This window comes from Hyaena hyaena, unplaced genomic scaffold (genome assembly GCF_003009895.1).
Source record: "Hyaena hyaena isolate Hyena2069 unplaced genomic scaffold, ASM300989v1 scaffold_235, whole genome shotgun sequence".
Lineage (NCBI taxonomy): Eukaryota > Metazoa > Chordata > Mammalia > Carnivora > Hyaenidae > Hyaena > Hyaena hyaena.
In genome coordinates this window covers 2,123,165-2,148,443 of record NW_024080867.1, presented here as the reverse complement: position 1 = coordinate 2,148,443, position 25,279 = coordinate 2,123,165, and the positions used below count along the sequence as shown (strand labels likewise).

Below are 25,279 nucleotides of genomic sequence, written 5' to 3'. Positions count from 1 at the left end.
ATGAAAGATGGGACAGATATACCCATTTCACGGAAATTAAAAGAATAATAACAGAAAACTACAAACAACTTCTATGGCCATAAATTCGATAACCTAGATGAAAGAAACCATTTTGTTGAAAGGAACAGTCTTCCAAAATTCACACAAGAAGTCAGATGGGGCGCCTGGGTGGCTCAGTTGGTTAAGCGTCCAACTTTGGCTCAGGTCATGATCTCACAGTTGGTGGGTTCGAGCCCCACATCGGGCTCTGTGCTGACAACTAGCTCAGAGCCTGGAGCATGTTTCAGATTCTGTACTTCCCTTTCCCTCTCCCCTGCTCAGGCTGTCTCTCTCAGAAATAAATAAAACATTAAAAAAAAAAAAGAAGAAGTCAGACAATGTGAATAGGCTTCTATCTACTCAAGAAATTGAATCAATAGGGGCACCTGGGTGGCTCAATTGCTTAAGCATCAGACTCAGGTTCGGCTCACGTCGTGATCTCAGGGGAGTTCAAGCCCTGAATCAGGCTCTGTGCTGACAATGCGGAGCCTGCTAAGGATTCTCTCTCTCTCTCTCTCTCAAAATTAAAAAAATAAAATAAAATAAAACAACTGAATCAATAACCTTCCAAAACATAAAGCACCAGGCCCAGATGCATCTGCTGATGAATTCTACCAAATACTTAAAGACCTCCTACCAATTCTCCATCATATCTTTCAGAGGACAGAAGCAGAGAAAATATTTGGTAACTCATTATATGAGGCTACTTTTACCTTAATACCAAAATCAGACAAAGACAACACGAGAAAAGGAAACTACAGACCAGTATCTCTAATGAATATTAATGCAAAAATTCTAAACAAAATACTAGCAAAGTGAATTTAACAGCACATTAAAAGGATCACACACATAAGCAAGTGTGATTTATACCTAGAAAGCAAGGACAGTTCAATATGGGAAAAATCAATCACTGTTTTACATCATCACATTAACAAAACAAAGGACAAAAGCCACATGATGATCTCAATTGATGCAGAAAAGGCTTCTGACAAATTTCAAAACACTTTCATGATAAAAACACTGAACAATCTAGAAATAGAAAGAAACTACATTAACGTACTAAAAACCATTAATGAAAAACCTACAGTAAATATCACAGTAAACATGGAAAGACTAAAACCTTTTCCTAAGATCAGAAACAAGGCAAAGATGCTCACTCTCACCACTGCTATTCAACATAACACTAGAAGTTCTAGCCAGAGCAGTAGTGTTTTGTTTTGTTTTTAAATGTTTATTTATTTGGGGATAGGGGAGGGCAGAGAGAGGAAGACACAGAATTCAAAGCAGGTTACAAGCTCTGAGCTGTCAGCACAGAGCTCAATGCGAAGCTTGAAGTCATGAACCACGAGATTATGACTTGAGTCAAAATCAGACACTTAACCGACTAAGCCACCCTAGTGCCCCAAAACAGAGCCGTTAAAAAAAAAAAAAAGCATTAAAGGAGGGAAAAGAAGTGACATTCTGCCTGTTCACAGATGACATGATCTTCTTTGTAGAGAAACCTAAAAGATTCCATACAAACACATAAATTGTTTGAACCAATAAACAAATCCAATCCAATAAAATAGCAGGATACAAAATCAACATTCAAATCAGTTTCTATTGAACAACCAATCAGAAAGGGAAACAAGCAAAACAAGCCCATTTACTATAGCATCAAAATGGATAAAATATTTAGTAATAAATTTAACCCAAAAGATGAGCAATTGTACATGGAAAACTACAAAGCACTGCTAAAAGTCATCAAAGGTACAAACAAATGGAAAGCTATCCTGTGCACATGGACTGGAAGACTTAATACTGTAAAAATGTCTACCACCCAAAGCAATCTAGAAATTCCATGCAATCCCTATCAAAATCCCAATAACATTTTTTACAGAAATAGAAAAAAAAATCCCTAAAATTTATCATATAGAATCTCAAGGGACCCCAAATAGCCAACCTTGAAAAAAAAAAAAAGAAAGTTAGAGGCCTCACACTTTCTGATTTCAAAACATACTAAAAAGCAGGGCCTGGGGCACCTGTATGGCTCAGTTGGCTGAGCATCCAACTCTTCATTTTGGCTCTGGTCATGATCCCAGCATCATGGGATCGAGTCCCCTATCAAGCTCTATATTGAGGGTGGAGCCTGCTTGGGATTCTCTTTTTCCCTCTGTCCCTCTCCCCAGCTCACGAGGTCTCTCTAAAATAAAAAAATAGGTGCGCCTGGGTGGCTCAATAGGTTAAGCATCTGGCTTTGACTCAGGTCATGATCTCACGGTTCATGGGTTCAAGCCCCACGTCAGGTTCTGTGCTGACAACTAGCTCAGAGCCTGGAGCCTGCTTCAGATTCTGTGTCTTCCTCTCTCTCTGACCTTCCCCTGCTCACACTGTCTGTCTCTCTCTCTCTCTCTCAGAAATAAATAAAACATTAAAAAAAATTTTTTAAATAAAATAAAAAATAATTTTAAAAATCCTTTAAGACACACTACAAAGCAACATTAATTAAGATGGTATGGTAGTGGGAAAAAGACAGATATAAAGACCAAGAGAAGAGAAAGCCAATAAATAAACTCTTGCTTATCTAGTCAAATGATTTTCAATAAGGAGGCCAAGACTACTCAAGAGGAAAGGGCAGTCTCTTTCACAATCAGTGGTGGGAAAACTGGATATCTACATGCAAAAAGAATGATGCTGGACCCTTACCTTACACCTTACATAAAAAGGTGTAAGTGGCTCAATGGGTTTAGCGACAGACTCTTCATTTCAGTTCAGGTCATGATCCCAGGGTCATGGGATCAAGCCCCGCATCAGTCTCTGCACTGAGCATGGTGAAGCCTGCTTAAGATTCTCTCCCCCTTGGCCCCTCTCTCCTACTCACTCTCTTTCTCTCTCCCCAAAATTAAAAAAAAAAAGAAAAAGAAAAAAAATCTTCAAGGTGGGGGCATCTGGCTGGCTCACTTGATAGGCGTCCTCTTGATTTGGGCTTGGGTCATCTCAGTTTGTGGGTTCGAGCCCCATTTGGGCTCTATGCTGACAGCAAGGAGCCTGCTTGGGATTCTCTCTCTCTCCCCTCTTCTCAAAACAAAAATTTTAATTAAATTTGGCATTGATTTCTGAGATATGACACCAAAAAAAACATGCAACAAAATAAAAAAATAGACGAATGGGACTACATCTGCATGTCAAATGGAACAATCAATAGAGAGAAAGGCATTCTATGTAATAAGAGAAAATAACTCCAAATCATCTATCAGAGAAGGGACTAATATATAGAATACATAAAGAACTGCAACTCAACAACAGATGACAACTCTATTTTAACAAATGAGCAAAGAACTTAAATAGACACTTGTCCCAGGAAGATAGACACCTGGCCAATAAACACATGAAAAGATGCTCAACATCATTAATCATTAGAGAAATGCAAATCAAACCCACAAGATCACCTCACACCCTTAAAGATGGCCACATCAAAGACGCAAAACATAACAAGTGTTGACAAAAAACTGGAACCCTTGTATAATACTACTGGTGGAATTGACAAATGATGGAGCCACTATGGAAAACAGTATGACGGTTCCACAGAAAATAAAAAATAAAATTATCATATGATCCAGCAATGCTACCTCTGAGTACACATCCAAAAAAAAGTGAAATCAGGATCTTAAATACATGTCTATACTCCCATGTTCATTGCAGTATTATTTATGGTAGCCAAGATGCAGAACAACCCAAATATCCTTTGATAAAAGGATACAGAAAATGTGATAAATATAATGAAGTATTATACAGCCTTAAAAAAGGAAGAAATATCCTGTCACTAATAAGCTACAACATGAATGAACCTCAAAGACATTATGCTCAGCAAAAAAAGCCAGTTACAAAAGATCAAATAGCGTTATGACTCCACTCATATGAAGTATTCATGGTAATCAAAATCAGAAAAATATAAAAAAAGGTGATTACCAAAGGCTGGGTGGACGGGTAGAGGGAGAATTAGTGTTTAGTGGGTATAGTTTCAGAAGTTATTACAAGATGAAAAACTTCTTGATATCTGTTGCACAACAATGTGAATACACTTAATTGTACATTAAAACTCATTAAGATGATAAGTTCATTATTGTGAATTTTTTACAACTAAAGCTTATAAAACTGTTAAAATAAGTAAGTAAAAATAACCTGATAAAAAAAGAACCTATCACAAAAGGCAATGGGGCTCTTGAAAAGTAGTCAAAATGAACAGTTGTGGAAAATATTTTGATTTTTATTTGAAGAATGAAGGAACGATGCAAGCTTAAATATTATCATTAAAAATGCTATCATGAGAGAAGTTGAAATATGCTTTCTCTGAAGGGAAATGCTGAGGCAGAAGTGGGGGTGACAGCATTCAGAGCTGAGCTCCTGAGACCAGAAACTGGGATTCAAACCTAGTTCTGATGCCACTTCCTAGCTGGGTTACGTAGGCAAGCCACTGAACTCTCATGTTCAGTTTCCTCATACATTAAGCAGAAATAATGATAATACCTACCTTAGGGGACTGGGAGGAACCTATACTTAATGTCTGTTACCTACTAAGGGTTTATTAAATGTTGGTTATTCTCCTTCTAGGGCTTGCACAAAAGACATGAATTTTCTTCTCGGCCTGGGACCTTTGAGGTAGGAAAACTGGGAGCTGTCAAATATCAAGAGGTTGCCCTCTCAAGATGCGGGGTGCTCTTACACACAATGGGAGCATGTAGGTCTTAGTCTGTCACTCACCCAAGCCCCGGCGTTTTCTCACTGGCTCCACCATCCAAGGTGCTTTCCCTTTCTCCAATAAGGTGATCACATTTGGCCTCCGAAAGGAAAGTCCTGCATCGGAAAAAACATCAGAACTAAGCAGGATGTGGGTGCCACAGATGTCAGGGCCAAGGCCAATGTCAATGGGAATGGGGGGTTTGTGACCACAAAAGGAACACAGAAGATGTGAAGGGCAGGCGGAGAAGAAGGATGAAAGTTCAGTTACAATGAGAAGTGGTGCTCATTTCTAACTCTACAAAGCCAATTAGTCTCTTGAAAAGTTAGGCCAGAAACTCCTGAGGCTGGCCACTAAGTTATTGCCTTTTAGCTCCCAATCCAACCCTTCTTTGATCTGTTTTCTGTGCAGGGGCTGGGGCTCTGCAATCCACACTTCTTCACCAGCAGCTCCCCATCAGGGACCACCAGCAACCAACCAGCAACCACCACACCAGGGCCTCTGCTGGTTTTCATTCTTCTTTTTCCTGCACCCTCAGAACTAGCCTCAGCCTAACCCTTCATGACTGTAACAGTTAGTTAGAGTCAGCACACCTCTCTCTTCCTTCAGAAGTCTGAGTCCCTTCCTCTAAGTCCTAAAAACCCCAAACTCTCTTTATACTCCTAATTGCTGCAACCTATAGTTACCGCCTCTGCATTAGCTGTGTCCACTATTTACCTTTTAACAGTACCTATTGATTCTATTAAGTTCTCTCAAAAATTGAGGATACCCTCAAAAAGTTACATATACATTTACTATATGATAGCAATTCCACTCCTAGGTATATACCCCAAAGAAATGAAAATACAGGTCCACACAAAAATTCATACATGAATGTTCACAGCAGCACATTCATAACAGCTCCAGAGTGAAAAACTGCTCAAATGCCCATCAACTGATGAATGGATAAATAAAATGTAGAATATTATTAGCCATAAAAAGGAAGGGGGTTCTGATACACACTACAACATTATGTTAAGTGAAACATTATGTTAAGTGAAAGAAGTCAGACACAAAAGTACCACATACCTATGAGTACATTTCTATGAAAAGCCAAGAATAGGCAAATTCATAGAGACAGAAAGTGGATTAGTGTTTGCCTACTCTAAAGGGATTAGTGGGCAAGGAGAAATGAAGACTGATTGCTAATGGGTCTGGGGTTTCTTTTGGGGTAATGAAAATATTCTAAAACTGACTGTGGTGATGGATGTACAACTGTGAATACATTTAAAACCACTGAATTTTATACTTTGTATATGTAAGTATGTGAATTATACATCAATAAAGCTGCTAAAAAAACAAAACAAAACAGAACAAAACTTTAGTGGCTTCTGTTTCCCTGACTAGACTAATTCATGTCCCACAACAGGTTGGTTATGGATTATGGCGAGGGAAGGGGCGAGGGTCTTACCGAGTGAGACCAGATTCTGGTAGTTCTCCAACATGACATCCTCATACAGATCCTTCTGAGTGGGGCTCAGCCACTCCCACTCTTCCTGGGAGAAGTAGATGGCCAAATCCCCGAATGTCACTGGCAACTGAAATAGAAAATCACATGTGCTTTCACCATGGGCTTATGCGTCCACATGGCTAGAGACCAGGAACTTAAAGGGGAGACCCATGGTGTCAGGAATCTATTCAGGAAACATGTGGGGTTCTGAGGCCAAGAGGGGAAGGTATATTAACTAAAATAAATACAACACAATACGATATGATTCAGCTATTATTAAAGATGGTGTTGTAGGGGCGCATGGGTGGCTCAGTCAGTTGAGCATCCGACTCTTGATTTTGGCTCATGTCATGATCCTAGGATTATAGGATCAAGCCCGGGGTCAGGCTCTGCACTGAATGTGGTGGATCCTGCTTAAGATTCTCTCTCCCCTTCTGCTCCCACCCTGATTCATACGCTCTCTAAAAGATAAATAAGAACTGTGTCACATAAAGAGCATAGCAACTTCGGTTTGCTGGGCACTGACAAAGGCAAAGCATTTTCCTAAGTACTCTACAGGTCCTGACTCGTTTAGCCAGTGACTGCGGCACTGCTGAAGAGGATCACAGCAATTTTACAGATGAGTAAATGGAGAGGAGAAAGAAAGGGGAGGGGATTTATGGAAGGTGCACAACTAGTGACCGGAGGGGCCGGAGTTCAATCTGAGCAGGCTGGCTTCTGATTCAGGCCCCTAACCACATACGCTCTAAAGAGCATGTGACTAAACTATATAGAGCAAAGATTCTTTGCAGATGTAATCAAGGTTACTAATCAGTTGACCTTAAATAGGGAGATTATCTTGGATTATCTAAGTGGGTGATGTAATCACAGGAGCCCTAACAGTGGGGGAATTTTCTCTAGCTGGAAGAGAACAGAAAGGAAGTCAGGGATTTCTGAAGCCTGATTTGACCTAATATTATTGGCTTGAAAATAGAACGGGGCCACAATGAAAGCAGAAAGAACTGAATATGCTAATTACCAATGAGTTTAGAAGCGGACCCTGAGCCTCAGACGGGACCACACAGCCAGCCAACACCTTTATTTCTGCCTTTCGAGACCTAAGGCAAGCCAAGCTGCACTATGCCTGACCTCTGACCCATGCACGAACTGTGTGCCATAAATACATGCTGTTTTGAGCAGCCAAGTTTGCAGAAGGTTGTTCTAACAGCAACAGAGAAGGAACACACATAACTTGTAGGGCAAAAATGTTAGAGAAATTGTGTTCAAGGTGTTTATTGTACAAAATCACTTCATCATCTAAAGTGGTAAAGCATGTTTTAAAAAAAAAAAAGGGTGACTCACTGGCCTCATTCCAAGAAACCCAATCTGAATACAAGGTTATGTGGAATTTCTTAGACACAAGAGATTTCCTCCATGTAAATAGGGCTGTACAAGTGAAAACAAAGCAACATTAACAGACTAACTCCAGAGGACAACCCTGAATCATCTTCTGCCTCAGAGGTCTTGCCTGGGCACTCAAGTCTACCTCAAGAAATCATGGTGGCTCTTTTCTTCTGTCGGGGGAGTAGCCCTGGCAGATACCCTGGAGATGCTGAACAAATAGGTGACTGGCCATGGGCACACCGGGAAAGGAGAGGCAGGCACTGAGTGGTTACGTGGGGCACTGGTTACCCTCCACGGTGATGGGAGGACACAGAAACAGTTCCTGGATGGGATTCTGTCAGGTAAGAAGCTTCCATGGAAGGAAAGCAAATGGTCATGTCTTATAAGATGAAACTTCCCCCCAAGAAGAATCACTACTTACCTTGGACTTGGACTTCCCTCGTGCAGCCATCCTTTCCTCCCCCTTGAGGGTCCGCATGTGGAGAAGGGTAGGGTGATAAGAAGATGGGGCTGGGGGAGAAGAGAAATCATGAGAACGACAGGTCCTTTTGGGTGGTCCCAGAGTCTTTAGGATAAGAATCCCCTGGCCACCCATGCACATACACACAGACACACACAGACACACACACACACATATAGGTGCACAGACACACATGGAGAGATGACAGAATATCTTCTGCAGCATTGGTGCCCCTTCTCACGGTTGGGAAGGGACAATGGCCAATGCTATCTGTTCCCAAGACAACAGAAGGTTCCATATCAGGAGGGAAATGAGACATGAAGACACCTATCCATTCATCTGACAAGCATTTGTTGAGCTCCTACTATGTGCCAGGCATTGTCCCAGGTGTTGGGGAAAAAGTAGAGAAGTACCAGCTCCCATGTACCTTAACAGTCCAACAGGGATGGGCAAGTTCATGTAGAACAGTGTTAGCTGAGATCACTGTTGTATTTGACCAGAGGAGGGGGTAGAGTAATGGAGTGGTTGGGAGAGGGCTCTCAAAGGATGCAAGATTGAGTTAAGGTTTGAATGCAGAGCCTGAGGCATTTGGGGAAGAAGATTCTGGGTATAGGTGTAACAGGTGCAAAGACCCTACAGCAGACACATGCTTGCTGTGTACAGAAAAGTGAATGGTGTGAAGAATTAGGCGGAGAGCAGTGGTCTGGGAAATGGCTGAGGTCTGGAGGGGCCACATCATGAAGGGAGGTGGGAGCAGTAGGAATTGATCCTAAGCTTAATAAAACATTAATGAGGGGGCAGGGGTCTGAAGAGTGAAAGATCTGACTTAACACTTAACAAAACGTATTGGGTAGCTATGTGGTGAATGAACTGTGTGTCTATGGTGAGGGGTAGAGGGGGCACAGGAGCTGAAGAAGGAAATTAGGCAGGTATGTGTAAATCCAGCAGGGACATTCAGTGGTGTGGATTAGGCCCCTCTATCACTCTGAACCTATGCTTTTCTACACGCGTGCCGTTAGCCACTGGTGACAACGGAGTTCTGGAAATAAGGCTGGTGCAATTATTCACTTTCAATTAATCTATTATGAAAGTTACAATAAAATAACAAATATTAAAATTAATGCATTAAAATTTACTAATCTATAATTAAACACTGGGACGCCTGGGTGGCTCAGTTGGTTAAGCGTCTGACTCTTGATTTGGGCGCAGGCCATGATCCCGGGTGGTGGATCAGGTCCCACATCAGGCTCCATGCTAAGATTGGAGCTTGCTTAAGATTCTCTCTCTCCCTCTGTCCCCCTTCCTCACCCACACTCTCAAATAAAATTTAAAAATTGTTTAATTAAAAAGTTTTTAATTAAAAAATTTAATCAAAAAACTTAATTCAAAACTAATCTTTAATTTACTGTAAAACTTTAAAGGATATTTAAAACTGGCTGTGTGAATCTACTTTTCTAATTGTTTTATGAAATTTAAATACAGATCAAATAATGAAAATTAAGTATCTGAATTGAGGTGCACTGCATTTGTAAAATACAGATTTCAAAGACTTAGTATGGAAAAACTGTAAAATATCTCATTGGTAATTGTTTATATTGAATACAAGTTAATGTTTAGGATATGTTAAATAAAATGTGGTAAAATTAACTGTAATGATTAATTTCTTTTTTAGTTTTTCCAATGTTGGTGCTGGAAAGTTGAAAACTCTATGTCTTGCCTGACGTTTCCACAGGACAAGACTGCTCTATACTAGAGTCTTTACCACTCTACTGCCCTATTTCCTTCATAGCACAAGCTGCCTCCCCAAAACAGCTTGTTTGTTTGTATTTATGGAGGAACAATCTCCTTCACCTTACTAGGGTTCCATGGGCATAAGCATTTTGACTGTTTTGTTCACTGTTCTGGGAGCTGATAACATGCCTGGCATTGAGCAGTGCTCAAGAAACCCTTGCTGACCGAACTAATAACCAGTCCAGAATGCTTCCTGGCATGCAGAAATTGGGAGTTGGGTGTAACCATTTTGTGCCAACATCATCTTACAGAGAAACACTTCTAATAGCAGTCATTCCAAGCCTTCTAAACTCGTCTTTTGGAGAAGGCCAGGGTCTAGAAAAAGGCAGAAATGGGAGTATACTTTAATTTCACCCATTTGAAAAATTTAAAATCTAGAAAAAAGAACAGAATGAAGACCTGATTACTTTTTACCAAATGTTAACATTTTCTTTTTTTCTGAAATCATTTCAAAGTTACAGACATGATAGAAGTTCATGCCTAAATGCTTCAGCATACCCTCTGAAGAATACCATCATCACACCCCAGTGCCAACAACAGTGGATATGTCACAATTTTTTTTTCATTTTTCTATGAGAAAGGAACAGCAGCATACAGTCTGGGAAAGGGAAATAGGAAAGTTTCTCTCTATAGATGTTCTTTTTTTTTTTTTTTCTCTTGAGGGCGGGGTTAGGGAAGATAAATGAAACCAAGGCCATAATTAAGTTTCGAGTTTGAAAATGGTCATGTTTTGATTCAAAATCCAAGTCATTAGGGAGCCTGCGTGGCTCAGCCAGCTAAGTGTCCAACTTCAGCTCAGGTACCGAAGGATCTCACGGCTTATGAGTTCGAGCCCTACACTGGGCTCTCTGCTGTCAGCACAGAGCCTGCTTGGATCCTTTGTCCCCCTCTCCAGCTCATTCTCTCTCTCCCTCTTTCTCAATTTAAAAAAAAAACCTTAAAAAAAAATTACAAAATGCAAGTCAGAAGATGACCTTGTCCCGCTTCCTAGCCAGAAAAGTTTGGTTATCATGCTTCTCTCTTTACAAAGAGAAAAGCAGGGGCACCTGGGAGGCTCAGTCAGTGAAGCATACAACTTTGGCTCAGGTCATGATCTCACGGCTCATCGGCTCAAGCGCTGCATTGGTGCTCAAGTGTTCAAGCTTGACAGCTCAGAACCCAGAGCCTGAGTAGGATTCTGTGACTCCCTCTGTCTCTTCTCTTCCCCTGTTTGCACTCTCTCTCAAATAAACCAAAAAAAAAAAAAAAAAAAAAGAGAGAGAGAGAGAGAGAAAGAGAGAAAAGCAATAATAAGCAATAGTAGTAATACTAAGATGAATAAATACAGGATGCTTACACATGCTAAGCATCACTATGAAAATCATCATTTAATCCTCACTCCTAACCTGGTGGGGCAGGTACTCTCATTAGCGCCATTTCCAAACGAGCAAAATGAAGCAGAGAGAGGTAGGGATTACTTGCCCAAGGTCATAGGGCCGGGAACTGGCAGAGCCATAATTCAAGCTGAGGCTGATCCAGATATTCCACTAACCACTCTGGGTCAGAGGGAAGGGCTGTGTTAAACACATCACTCTGGAGTCAGACCACCTAAGTGTGATGATTTTTTTCTTTTCTTTTTTTAATACTTTTTTAATGTTTTATTTATTTCTGAGAGAGAGAGAGAGCGTGAGGAAGGGAGGGTCAGAGAGAGAGGGAGACACAGAATCCGAAACAGGCTCAAGGCTCTGAGCTGGCTGTCAGCACAGAGCCTGATGCAGGGCTCGAACTCATGAACCATGAGATCATGACCTGAGCCGAAGTTGGATACTTAACCGACTGAGCCACCCAGGCGCCCCATGTGATGATTATTTTCATTAGCTGTGTTACCACGGGCACGTTACTGAACCTCTCTGCTATTTTTCTCCCATTAAACAAGAACAATACAGAACTACTGGAGTTGTCCTGAGGATTAACAGAAGTTGAACTTAGATCCTACATCTCTCTCCTTCCTCATACAGGCCTCCTTGCCAGTCCCAGAACGTGCTAGCACAGCCCTGCCTCAGTTCCTCACTCCTTTCTCACTCTCTACCAGTCTCACCCTAACCTAATAACAATGCAACCTGCCTCCCACCCTCCTGCCTATCACTCCCAGTCTCCCTTGCCCAGCCCTGACTTCTCTTTCTCCACAGCTCTCATTGCTAATGCACCAAATGTGAGAGAAATGAAAAGGCATACGCTGGTTTCTGCCTTCCTCCTTGGTACCACAGAACTCCAAAAACGCTTGAAAATGCTGGAGTGCTAAGAACACTAGGAATGTTTCTTGTTTCAATGAGGTGACTCTGGGTGGGCTCTTGACAGGGTATGGTCTTCAGAAAGACCAAGCCATGAAATTCTCAGCCTCACTCATACCCCATCTTCCAGAAGGGAGAGGAACTGCAAGTAGAGTTAATGACTGATCATGCTTACTTGAGGAAGCCTCCAGAAAATCCCCATAGTATGGGGTTTGGAGAGCTTCCAGGCTGGTAAACACATCCACCGTGGGAGGGGGGCACACCCCAACTCCACAGAGACAGAAGCTCCCAGATCTCATCCTATGTAGCTCTTCATCTGGCTGTTCATCTGTACCCTTTATCAGAGCCTTTAATAAACTAGCAAATGTGTTTCCCTGAGTTCTATGAGCTGTTCTAGCAAATCAGATGAACCTGAGAAGTGTTCTGGGAACCTCCGATTTGAAGCCAAGTGGGACAGAAGTTGGGGGTAGCCTGGGGACCTGTGACTGGACTGTGAAGTGAGGGGACAGTCTCATGGAACTAAGTCCTGAACCTGGGGATCTGGCACCACCTCCAGGTAGAGAGTGTTAGAAATGAGTTAAATTGTAGGGGCACCTGGGTGGCTCAGTTGGTTAAGCGTCCACCTCTTGGTTTCAGCTCAGGTCAAGATCTCATGGTTTCATGAGTTCAACCCCTGTCAGGCTCTGCGCTGGCAGTGCAGCGCTTGCTTGTGATTCTCTCTCTCTCCCTCTGCCCCTCCTCCACTTGTGCTGTCTCTTAAAAAAAAAAAAAAAAAGGAGGAACACCTGGGTGGCTCAGTTGGTTGAGTGTCCAACTTCGGCTCCGGCCATGATCTCATGGTTCGAAAGTTTGAGCCCCACGTTGGACTCTGCTGACAGCTCAGAGCCTGGAGCCTGCCTCAGATTCTGCCTCCCTCTCTCTGCCCTTCCCCTGCTAGTGTTCGTCTCTCTAATGTACACATGAAATTAAAAAATAAAACAACTAAGTTAAACTCTAGGACACCCAGTCAGTGTTGAAAAATTGGCTGTTGAGGGAAAACCCCACACATCTGGTGTCAGAAGTGTTGTGGTGCAGCAGTGTGAGTAAAGGACAAACATGACGGAAAGGGGTCTTCCGAAACTTATGTGACTTACTAATTTATCCTGACTGGTGCTATAGTCTGTCTTCACCCACTTAGGTGCACACCCCAAATGCCCGGTGCTCAGGCAGGATAGCTATATTTAACATTACTGTTGTCGTCAGAGTGGACTGGGACCAATGCTGTGGGCGGGGAGTCTGAAAGAGGCTTAGCCACTGTGCTGTCCACTTGCTCTGGGGAATTGCTCGCGTGTGTGTGTACTGAATATGCTCACCCCTGGGTAACATCAACCACCTCCTCGGTTAAGAAGTACAAGAATGGGGGCACCTGGGTGGCTCATGATCTCACGGTTTGTGAGTTGGAGCCCCGCAATGAGCTCTCTGCTATCAGCACACAGTCTACTTCGGATCCTCTGTCCCACCTTCTCTCTGTCCCTCCCCTGTGCTTGTTCTCTCTCTCAAAAATAAATAAACATTTAAAAAGCAGAAGAATGAAAGCAGTACTAGATATTTTATATGCATTACATGATATCCTTTTGTTTTTAAAGCAAACTGACCACATGAGTTAGCGTTTTCCATTTTAAGGATGAAAAAGAGAATCTCAACAGGGACCTGTCTTTGTCACAAAGCTTTAAGCAATGGCCCTCTTGCTGTGAGATAGGATTCTGTCCTCTCTGGCTGGGTTTGGGGAATGTCAGTATGGCACCAGTTATGAGACATTTACCTCTGTTATATCAGAATGGCCACAAGACTTGGGGAGATTTGCAGCACAGCATGTTAATGTTGAGGAGCTGTGGCTCTATGACAAACCAAGTGGCCTGGCCTGGCCTTCCATTCTCTGACTGTGCTAAGCAAGGCTTCCCAAGGGGGCCTACCAAGAGTCTTAGATGCCTGAATTCTCTCTGCATTACATTTCAGGGCAGGGGTACGTTAGGGGATTTGTAGCCCCTGCCAGTTTCCATGGTGTCAACACTCCCATCAGGGCCCCACTGTAAGCTACCAAACTGATGTCACTGAGCACAGAGCTGAGGAAAGGTGTACAGAACAGGTTTGTGAACTGGTGTGAGCCAGCCCCAACACTCCGCAGCCACACAGCCTGAGACTAAAACTCAATTCTTTGCTTGGGAGTTCTACTTGTAATTAACACATAGAAGTAATGCCTAGTTCTGTGGCCTGGGACACACCCCAAAGCAGCTTCCCCATTATAGAAAACTACTGCTGGTTGGTTCTGTTTACCAGATCAGTACATCCTTTGACTTTTCCCTTCTAATTCCTCAAGTACAACAGATTACTGTAGGAAGGGGCATCACGTCCATCCTGTGGTTTCTCAGAGCCGTTTGCTCTTAGCCATGCAACCCAAACTAGAAAAGCACAATTCTGGTCCACAAAACAATTTTCTGTAAGGAACTCAGCACTGCTGGGGAGGAAAGAACATCCAAAAGACCAAGGAAGCCTGAAGACCCAGTGAGAAGGCTATGGGTAGAATTCTCACAGAGTGTTGACTGGAGAGAAACTGGCACCATCTCAGTGGAGGACAATTTGGTAACATCTTTGAAAGCTAATGGTACACACAGCTTCTCACTTAGTAAACCTCGTTTCTGATATTTGTCTTTGGAAGTCCTTACGTGTAGATAAAAGACACGCAAGAGCATTCACTGTGACAAGGCTTACTGGAAGAGACAGTATGGTCCTGCAGTGAAGGACTTGGGCCTGGAGACTGTCTGGGTTCGACTTCTAACTCTGCTACCCTTCTCTAGTGTCCTCTCGGGGCCTCACCTTCCTCTACTGGCAAACGAGGAAAGCAACACTAACATCACAGAGCTGTTTTAAAGATTAAATGAGTGAAAATACGTAGCACACTTAAAGCAGTGCCAGAGCTGAAAAAATATAGGTTATCAATAGACTGGAGACAACCAAAATGCCCATCAATAGGAAAGTGGCTGAGTGTTATACGCACATGATGGGACACCAGGTAGATTTTAAAAGAAACAAAGTAACACTACATCAGTGCCTCTTCATTGGGGGTAATTTTGCACCCAGGAGACACTCGCAATGTTTGGGGACAGTTGTAGTGTCACAGACGGGGATGGTGGTGGTAGTGCTCCTGGCATCTAGTGGCGGAGGCCAGGATGTTGTTCAACACGCTACACTGCACAAGATAGCACCCCAAAGCAAAGAACAATCTGGCCCAAACGTCAACTGTACCAAGGTTGAGAAATCTGCTATACAGGTTATTGTGTAAAATGATCTCCATGATGTGATATAATGACAGTGGAAAAAAAGACAGGAAAAACCCCTTAGAAAAAAACAAACTATGGAAACTAATATATGTGTTTAAAAAGGCAGACAAGGAGGGCACTTGTGGGGATGAGCACTGAGTGTTATGTGGAAACTAATTTGACAATAAACTATTTGTATAAAAAAAAAAAGAAAAAAGAAAAAGAAAATGTTGAAATAGAAAAAAAAATAAAAAGGCAGACAAGTTCTGGAAAAATAATCATGACACTGGCAGCAGTGACTGTCTCTGAAAAAAGGAACTAAGTTACCTGACATGGGAAAAGAAACTCGAAAACTCACTTTTCTCCCCATCTACACTCTGGTATTGTGTTTCACGCACATACAAATACTTCTTCTAAATCATGTAAATTCCATACTACCTCAGGGGAGAAATGTACACCTAGCCTGACTTCTGAGACTCAAACATATTGTGGAAAAGGGCTTTGCAACTTATATTTAATACAAAGCTAACTTTTTTTTTTAAACATTTATTCATTTTTGTGAGAGAAAAAGTACAAGTAGGAGAGAGAGAGAGGGAGATACAGAATCTGAAGCAGGCTCCAGGCTCTGAGCTGTCAGAGTAGAGCCTGATGCGGGGCTCAAAACCCAGTAACCATGAGTCCATGACCTGAGTAGGACACTCAAGCGACTGAGCCACCCAGGCGCCCCAATACAAAGCTAACTTCTAGATCCTAAAGTGAGGATGGCAAAAACCAGAATGGGAACAAGTTTCAAAGACTCACCACTGGGCAGCGGCCATGCCTCTCCTCAGGGGCAGACAAGTAGGCTCCTTCCTCTCAGCCCCAACATCTCTGTGACCCTGGGGGGTTGTGCTGAGCACTGAATTGGGGGCAGGTCCTAAAGTACCTGAAACCAGGCATTTAATGAGTAATCTCATTGCTTCCTTCAAAGTCTACTTTTGCTGTGCCACCTATCAAAAACTGAAGATCGCCCCTACTCTGAACTTGCCAGTCCCAGAGGCCAGAATAACAAGACACTTTCCTTAAAGACCCAAGTCCAACTGTAAAAGAAAACATCGACTTTGCATATGAATGTGAGCCCTGCTATTTTTCAGCTTTGCACAGGAACAGATTTCCTCACTTGTAAGAGGGGGATAGGAATGTCCCTAATGCAAGAAACCACAGCTGTCAAGACTGCCGATAAAATACTGAAAGTGAAGAGCCTAAGTAACGTCATATTGAAATTAAGGCCTCCATTAAGAGCAACCTTGGGCTGCATGTAGCCCCAGTTCCTCAGATTGCTCAAGGCTAAAGCCATCCTCAGACCACCCTCAGGTCAGCTAATCAAAAAACATTCCTGTGGTCTGAGTCAAGGCTGGGAACTGTAGACAGTTATTCTGTACAAACTAGCCAATTTCTCACCGCTTGCCTGAACCCCACGTGGGCCCTTGGAACTCACCTCATAATTGGTCATTTTCAAAGGATCCTCAAAAGTCATGATTGGGTCCCACCAAAAGTAACAAACACCTCATAGATACTGAATGGTCAGAGCTGTTACCATGGATGCTGTACAATTGTAATTGGTGCTTACGTGATGATGCTATACGTACTGTAACACTCCCATCACTTACCCCTTAAAAACCCTGTTCCCTATTGTTCTTCGCTTCACCTTGCTGCCACTACACCGGTAGGCAGGTGAGCCCCTGCTCCAGCTTGTAATAAAGACCCTTTTGTACTTGCATCGGTGTCGGCTCCTTGGTGGTCTCTGGGGATTCGCGAATCGGGCACAACAAATGCACTTGTCACTCATATCCTCCTCTTCCTATACCAAATTAATCTACCTTATTCCTCAAGTAAGCTCTCAGAGCTACAGCTCTCAACCTTGTCTGCACATTAAAATGTCTCAGGAGCTTTTTAATAAATATCGATGGCTGTGCCCAACAGCAGATTAATTAAATCAGAATCTCTGAGACCCAAGTCTGAGCATTTCTTTTTAAAACTTTTCATGGGAATACTAATGGAAAACCATAGTTTAGAACAATTATGCCAGTCTCTATGAGCCTCAGGGGGAGGGGCTGAAGATCCGGTCTCTCCACCTCTCCTCAGTGTCAAAAGAAAACGAAAACTCTATGATGAGCTCAAAGCCAAGCTCTTGGATTCCCCAATCAAAAGATACCACCAAATGGGGCGCCTGGGTGGCTTAGTCGGTTAAGCGTCCGACTTTCGCTTAGGTCATGATCTCGCGGTTCGTGGGTTCAAGCCCCGCGTTGGGCTCTATGCTGACTGCCAGCTCAGAGCCTGAAGCCTGTTTCAGAGTCTGTGTCTCCCTCTCTCTCTGACCCTCCCCTGCTCACGCTGTCTTTCTCTCTCCTAGAAATAAATAAAAAAACATTAAAAAAAAATTTTTTAAAAAGATACCACCAAGTCACCGATGGTGGCCAATACTGGCTTTGGAACTGAATGAGGCACCCATGGGAAGCCTGGGTGTTGATCCTGTGCTTAGCCCGTAATCCCATCACTGCGCTGGACTTCTCAAGGCGCTTACCACTGCTTATTACAAACTGAATTGTCTTCCTTCTAAACGTCAATCCCAGATGGAGAGTAACCTCTGTCTTGTCAATTAACTAGCACAGTGCCTGACCCATGGCAGGCCACCAGACCATACAATGAGTGAAGCCCGCAGACCACATTTTTCTTCTCATCCCTTATCATCACCTCTTTCCTCCAGCCCCTCGCTCTCCTCCCTATTTTCACACCTGGAGAAAGTCCATGGTGTGCCTTCATCACGGCTCTCTCTATACACCAGCGATTCTCAGCTGGGTGATTCTGCCCTCCGGGGACAGCTGGCAACGTCTGGAAACATTTTCCCCAAGCAAAATGGGGAAAAGGGGATACGGTACTGCCTCTGATGGGCACAGACCAGAGATAATGCTAACCATCCTACAACCCTCCCCCGTCTCGCCTCAAACAAAAAATTCTCTGGCCCAAAGTATCCACAATGCAAAGAATGAGAAACCCGGTCCAGACCCCTGTTGTCATCAGGAAATCCTTCCCCTTCAGGCTCTGTCACCTCGGAACCCAGGTTACTCACCCCACAGGCTCCCTAGGAACATCTCCATCCTGGAAGGCCCTGCACTCTCGGTCTCCCCTCACACACCCTGCTGCTGCCCTCCCAAGACCCCGACTAGAAGGCTCCGAACCTAAGCTCCAACCTAGACTTCAGGACTATTTTCTATGTTGGCCTGAAACCTTTACTCCAAGGCTCAACTTCTGTTTCCTCCCTTGGATTTCACTCCAGGTGTGGGAGTGTTGCTGTCATTACATTAAACAACAGTTATCGTCCACGTGGGGCTAACCTGGGTCAGGCACCGTCCTACCTAAGTTCCCCCCAAGCCCGCCTTTATAAACCATCCCTGTTTTGCAGGTGAAACTGAGGGGCAGCGGAGTGACCTCTCCCAGTCACGTGACTAGTGAGCGACGGAACCTGGCGTCCCAGAGCCGCCGGAGGGGACACAGGTCCCAGAGGCCGGCAGGGCCACGCAGGCGGGCTCGCAGGCTCGGCTACCGCGGGCAGCGCCGCTCACCGCCGCACCCCTACCTCTGCCCCCACACGGGGCTGGCCTGCCGAGCGCCCAGGCGCCGGGCGGGTGTCTCCCCTGCGTCACCGCGTGCACTTCTCCCGGCGCGGGGACGGGAGCCCCCCTTCCCGAGGGAAGCCCCTGCACAGGGAAAGAGAGGCGATGGCACACGCACTCTCACCCGCGCAGGTCGCACGGCCGTCAGCGAGAAACGACCCCGGCGGTCTAGGGCGCACAGCACCCTTCCCGGCGCAGGGTCACACACGGTCCTCGGTCGCGCGCCCACCTGCCGACAGTCGCTCACACATACACACGGCCGCCGACACGCGCGTCACCCCTCAGCGCAGAACGCCGGCCACCGCACGCCCCAGACCCAGTGCTCCCTCAGCGCTGCCGTCGGCGTGCGCCGCCCGGGCCCGCGCGACCCCGCCACCTCACGACCCGCGCAGCCCCATCAGGAATCCACACTGCGTCACGACCCGCACAGCCCCGGGCCCGCCGCCTCGCGCCCGCACGCAGACTCACGACCTCACAACCTTACAGACACACGCTCACATTCACCTCAGTCCTCCCGGTCGCGTCCCGGCGGGCCCCACTCGAGACAGCTGTGCGGCACCCCCGCGCCTGCGCACTCCCCTCGGAGACCCTAAGAGCAACCGCCGGCCCCACCCCTTCACACGCGCAACACGTAGGCGGGCCGCTGCCCCGCCCCCAGACTACCCCAGGCGCGCCGGGCCCCGCCCCTAAACAAAGCCACGCGGGGCGCACGCGCTCACTCTCCCGGGAGGGGGCCTCCCCACACGCTGGGCCTGAGGCCCGCCCCCTCACTGGCCACAGACACTGACGCTAGCACGCCCACGCACCAGCCACCGCGGCGCGCGCCAGGCCGGGGCCCCGCCCCGCCCAACCCACGCCGCAGCGGGACCGCGCGCACGCACGGAGCGTAGCCGGCGCTCCCGGGACCACGCTTGTCCTGTTACGTCGTGTGGACGCGTTCAGGCGCGTGGGACTTCCCGCGATCCCTGGACCAAACCCAGCCCCCGCAGCAGGCCGCCCTCATCGGCCAGCACACCCGCAGGTTCCTGTGCGGGGGCTTCTCCGCGGCCGCGCCTGCGCACTGCGAATTCAGTCCGCGACACCCAGGAGCCCGCCGGGCGCGCCCAGGCCCGCAGTGTGGGGCCGAGGGACCCCGGTCTGCGCGGGCCGAGATCTGTGCGGCCCGGAGTCGAAATGACCTGGGAAGGGGCCGAGGGATGCTCCTAGGCCAGAAGTAGAATCTCGTTTGCGCCTACGTAGAAGGAAGCTCCCCAGAGCCGCTGTGAGCGGCGCCTCTCTTGCCCGCAGCCTACATTTCCCGGGAGCCCCTGCGGCGCGTGGGGACGCGGCGGCGGCGCGCGCTGTGGCGGCACCTGAAGTGACCGCCCTGCCCTCCGGATTCTCTAAGAGGTGTGCGGTGTGGACCCGCCGCTGCCGCCTGGGCGTGTGGGTCCCGGGTTGTGATGGTACGTCTGAGTGCGTGAGGTCCAGCTTGTGCCACTGTATCTTGTGAGGCCCTGTGTTTGTGACTGTGTTTTGCGCCTGTGAGGGGGAAACACCGGCGTTGTGTGTGTGTGCCCGTGCCCGCAGGCGTGTCGTCTCGCTGCTTTGGCACCACGGCAGAGGTGAGCCCCCAGAACTTAAATTACCGTCCGCGTCTGGATCCGTGTGTGTGTGTGTGTGTGTGTGTGTGTGTAGGGAACCATAGAGAACGAATGTGTGTGCACAGAAACTACCGTCTGTGCAAGCGCATGTGTGTGCGTGACACCACTGTGACTATATTTATGGAGATTGTTTCTGCGTGTGTGTACAGTGCTGACTGCAATCGCAGTCTGGGGATTTTCCCCGCCGTCAGACAATTCTCCGGTCCCATCGGCGTGTCCTACAATCCAGCCTAATTCCGACAGCAGCTCGCTGGCGACGGCTCGGTCCCCAGCGCGGCGCCCACCCCCACACGGGACCCCAGTCCCAAGTCTGTAGGGCAGTCTCCAGGGACCCTCCTCCTAAGGTTTAACATGGCGGGGGCGGTTCGCAGACCTCAGACGGACTTTACTTACCAGGCAGCAGCGTTATGAAAGGACGGGGCCCAGGATCGGCCGACGGGAGAGACGCACAGGGAGAAGCGTCTGGGAAGGGCCGGGGGCTTCCACCCTCCCAGCACCTCCACGTGTCCGCCGACCCGGAAGCTCTCTGACCCGCGTCCTTTTTCGGAAGAGGCTTCATTGCAAAGGCAAGATGGATGAAACCATTGGCCGTTAGAGACTGAACTCCATTTCCAGCCCTCTCCGCTCCACAGGGGTCAGGGGGTGGGATTAAAAGTTCTAACCCGCTTAGCACTTGTTTCGTTCCCCAGGCAACCGGCCCCACCCTAGGCGTTTTCCTCGGCTTCCTGCTCATTAACATAACAAGCGACAGCCTTCCCTCTCCGCTCTTAGGAAATTCCTAGGATTTGGGGAGCTCAATGCCGGGAAGAGGCGAAGAACAAATACGTGTTTCTTACTACAAAACACAGCACCGCACTACGTGTGGGGGAAACCCAGTGTTTGCGGTGGTGCCGCCTGGGACTAGGTATTAAGAGTAAATGTATAAGGAACCAGTTTTGGGGTTTCCAGCTGTGTGACAAGGTGGTAATCATCAAAATAGCAGCTAACGGGTAATAGGACTTTTACTACCACCACTGCTAGCCGCTAGCACTTTGCTGCCCCGGGTCATAAGTGTCATTTCCACAAAGTTTTTTTTAATCCTTTTAATCCTACTCAGTTGTTTGTACGGAGCTCTCTGGTCTCCAGGTGCATAAACGGAGGCACAGGGAGATTAGGTTAACTCACCAAGGTCACACAGCTAGTAAAAATCAGAGCGGATTTTTGAACCCGGGTATTTGCTGATTCCAAAAACACTTGCTGTTTCCACCCCGTCAGGGTTTTTCCCCCGGAGCACACTGCTTCTTGAACTGGGAGAGTCTCCTAAGTACTTGGTGGTACCTCGCTGACACCTGGAAGTAGCACCTGCTGTCTGGGAAGGTGCTTTCCCTACAGAATTCACGGAGGGGTGGGCATCCACCGGCTGACGGGCTGCTACCTGAATGCAGGAATGAATGCATGGATAAGTGAATACTGCTAGTTTAGGCGCACAGCACTGAAGCTCGAAGATATTATATTGACAAGTGAAATTTTGTGAGCCAGGTTCAAACCAGAAATCTCTGACACAAAGTCCGAATGATATTCTGGAGCTTGATAAGCCATTTTTGTCTACTTCATTTATTCTTTTATTTATCCAATATTTCGTTTCTATTATGTACCAGTATTTCGCCAACTTGATATAAAATGATAGAATCATAACAAAATAGAGGTGATCTCCAAAGTCATGATCACAGCCAAGTAAATAACTCTTATAGTAAATAAGCAAATAGAAGTAGAGTACAACAGTCATACAACACACTGCAATTTAAGAATATTCTGTTATCCACTGTGTCATCACATAAGATGGTTTGAGAGAATTTCATGTAATTTATTTATTTTTTAATTTTTTTAATGTTTTTGTTTATTTTTGAGAGAGAGACAGAGACAGAGAGAGAGAGAGAAGGGGAGGGGCAGAGAGAAGGAGTCACAGACTCTGAAACAGGCTCCAGGCTCTGAGCTGGCAGTCAGCACAGAGCCCGACGCGGGGCTCGAACCCACGAACCGCGAGATCATGACCTAAGCGAAAGTCGGACGCTTAACCGACTAAGCCACCCAGGCGCCCCAAGAGAATTTCATGTAATTTAGATAATATGGGTTTTTGTTTTTTAGGGGAGAGAGAGAAAGAATATCTCAAGCAGGCTCTGCACTGGGAGCCTGACGCAGGGCTCCATCCCATGACCCTGGCACCGGGACCTGAGCCAAAATCAAGAATCGGATCCTCAGCCAACAGAGCCCCCCAGCCACCCCTATAAATTTTTATGTTCATATTTAACTTTGTTTTGAAACTGTATAAACTTCATAATTTTGATTTACATTTTCCTTTTTACCCTAGAATTGTTTAATGGAAATGTTTTATAATTTCCAGTTGTAAGCATCCTTTATTTATGTTTTCATGTTCTCCTTTAAATCTCTTCATTTCTTGCACTGTGAGCATAAATGACATTTGTCATTTCAATTTTTGGACATAATTGACTGAATATATGGTCATTTAAAAAAGATTCTGTTCCTTGCCCTGAATAGGAAAATTTTGAGGAAGTAAAGGCTGAGATAGGCTGCCCCAAAGGTCTCCCTGGAAAGACTATTAGTCCTTGGTCAGAATCTCAGGGAATCAGGAGAAATCATGGCTGCCCAGCCAGGCTCCACCTTTTGGCCTGCACGAACACCCTTCAATACAGACTTGCTCAGGAAAGCAGAACTGAGAAGAAACAGACCAAATTGTTAACGGTGGCCATCTATCTAGAATATCAATTATTTTCGGGGTGCCTGGGTGGCTCAGTTGGTGAAGCGCCTGACTCTTGATTTCAGCTCAGCTCAGGGTCTTCCAGTTTGTGAGACCAAGCCCCACATCAGGCTCTGTGCTGACAGTGTGGAGCCTGCTTGAGATTCTCTCTCCCTCTCTCTCTGACCCTCCCTACCTTTCTCAAAATAAACAAATAAGCTTTTTAAAAAATCAATTATTTTCAGTATTTATCTTGATATCTTACTATACTTCCACTTCTCTTTCTAAAATAACCAGTTATCCGGGTGCCTTGGTGGCTCAGTCAGTTAAGCATACAACTTTTAGTTTCAGGTCAGGTCATGATCTCACAGTATGTGAGTTCGAGCCCCACATCCAGTTCTGCACTGACAGTACCGAACCTTCTTGGGATTCTGTCTCCCTCTCTCTCTGCTCCTCCTCTGCTCTCGTTCTCTCTCTCTCAAAAATAAATATTTAAATAAAATGAGCAGTCATCACTCTTCCCAATGGTAAAGCCAGACCACATTATTCAGGGTAAGTAATGGGAAGTCACACTTACTGATTTACCAAAATTCTATCTGATAATAAATAAATTGCCTTTCCTCTAAGTGTAATCTTAGCAGAAGTGAAAATAATTGGAACCATTTAAGAGCTTTGGGTCCCCTAATCACTGATGATGGCTCAGCTTCTCCAGCTGGACTCCCTCCTGCAGAACCCAGAGATGCCCCAGGTACAGACCTGGGCTTCTCTCCCAAGCCTAGCCTTGCTGGAGCAATCAGGGTGACTTCCCAGCTGCTCTCACCCAGGCAGCCCCAGGCAAGGAGCCAGTTATTGGAGAAAGTGGTTAAAATTGCAACCGCAGCTCTGGGGAGTGCAGGGCAAGTCAACAGGTGGCAAAGGAGGCAGAACATGCTCTTATCAGGACACCCCTCATTCCAGTCCAGTGTCTGGGGGGCAAAGCACGGGGAGACCCACCATTCAGTGTCATCCTCAGATGTTACTGGAACACGCAAGCAGAGAATTGGGTATTCAGGAAGCATGAGTTCATCTCTGGAACTTGAAAGAGATGGCCCATTTCCCCATGCTCTCCAAAGGAAAGATTCAACAATAGCACCCTTTTTATTCAGAAGGATGAAATGGATTCCAGAGGAAATGAACAAGCTCAGACGGTATTTGCAGTACTATTTTTCTGATGGCAAGAATAATAGGCAATTTGCATTTGTTGCGCATAGTTTAATAACTGACTTCTTATTAACTGTTGCCATTTATATATGTGTGTGATTCATTATTAGCACATTACATCACATTACTAGCACTAGACTGACTCCTGGGTTCATGGCGCCCAGGAGCCAAAGTGGATGTATAGATGTATCATACACCAATGGTTCTAACCCTCAGGGGCCACGAGGCAACATCTGAAGATACTTCTGCTTGACATAGTTTGGGGAGGGGTTCTACTATTCTACAGCCTCTAGTGGGTGGAAGCTAGGGGTACTGCTAAACATCCTACAATGGACATGACAGCTCTCCCCTGAAGTTACAGGGGAGGCTCACAGCCCTGCTTTATATTTATAAACTTATGTTCTATATAACTTTTCAATGGATTCATAGTTCTGCATTTTGCATATATACTCTAATTTAGCCAATCTCCTTAACCATTTGTGCTTTTTCTCCTTTAAGTATACTGTCATTACCTCATAAATCTGGTAAGCAACTGCCATTTGTTTGTGTTTTTCTTCTTGTCTATCCAGGAAGCAGGAGTGAGAACTCTCTCACCACTGTTATT

General features: G+C 45.7%; 1 protein-coding gene across 1 annotated transcript in view; it reads right to left on the bottom strand.

Moving 5' to 3' along the window:
• Positions 1-25,279, bottom strand: part of ZNF667 (zinc finger protein 667) — a 44,452-nt gene that overhangs the window by 7,380 nt on the left and 11,793 nt on the right. Inside the window, 3 exon segments of the mRNA XM_039244116.1 lie at positions 4,780-4,872; positions 6,207-6,333; positions 8,050-8,138. Coding sequence (XP_039100047.1) covers positions 4,780-4,872; positions 6,207-6,333; positions 8,050-8,106 — 277 coding nt within the window. The 5' untranslated portion in view covers positions 8,107-8,138.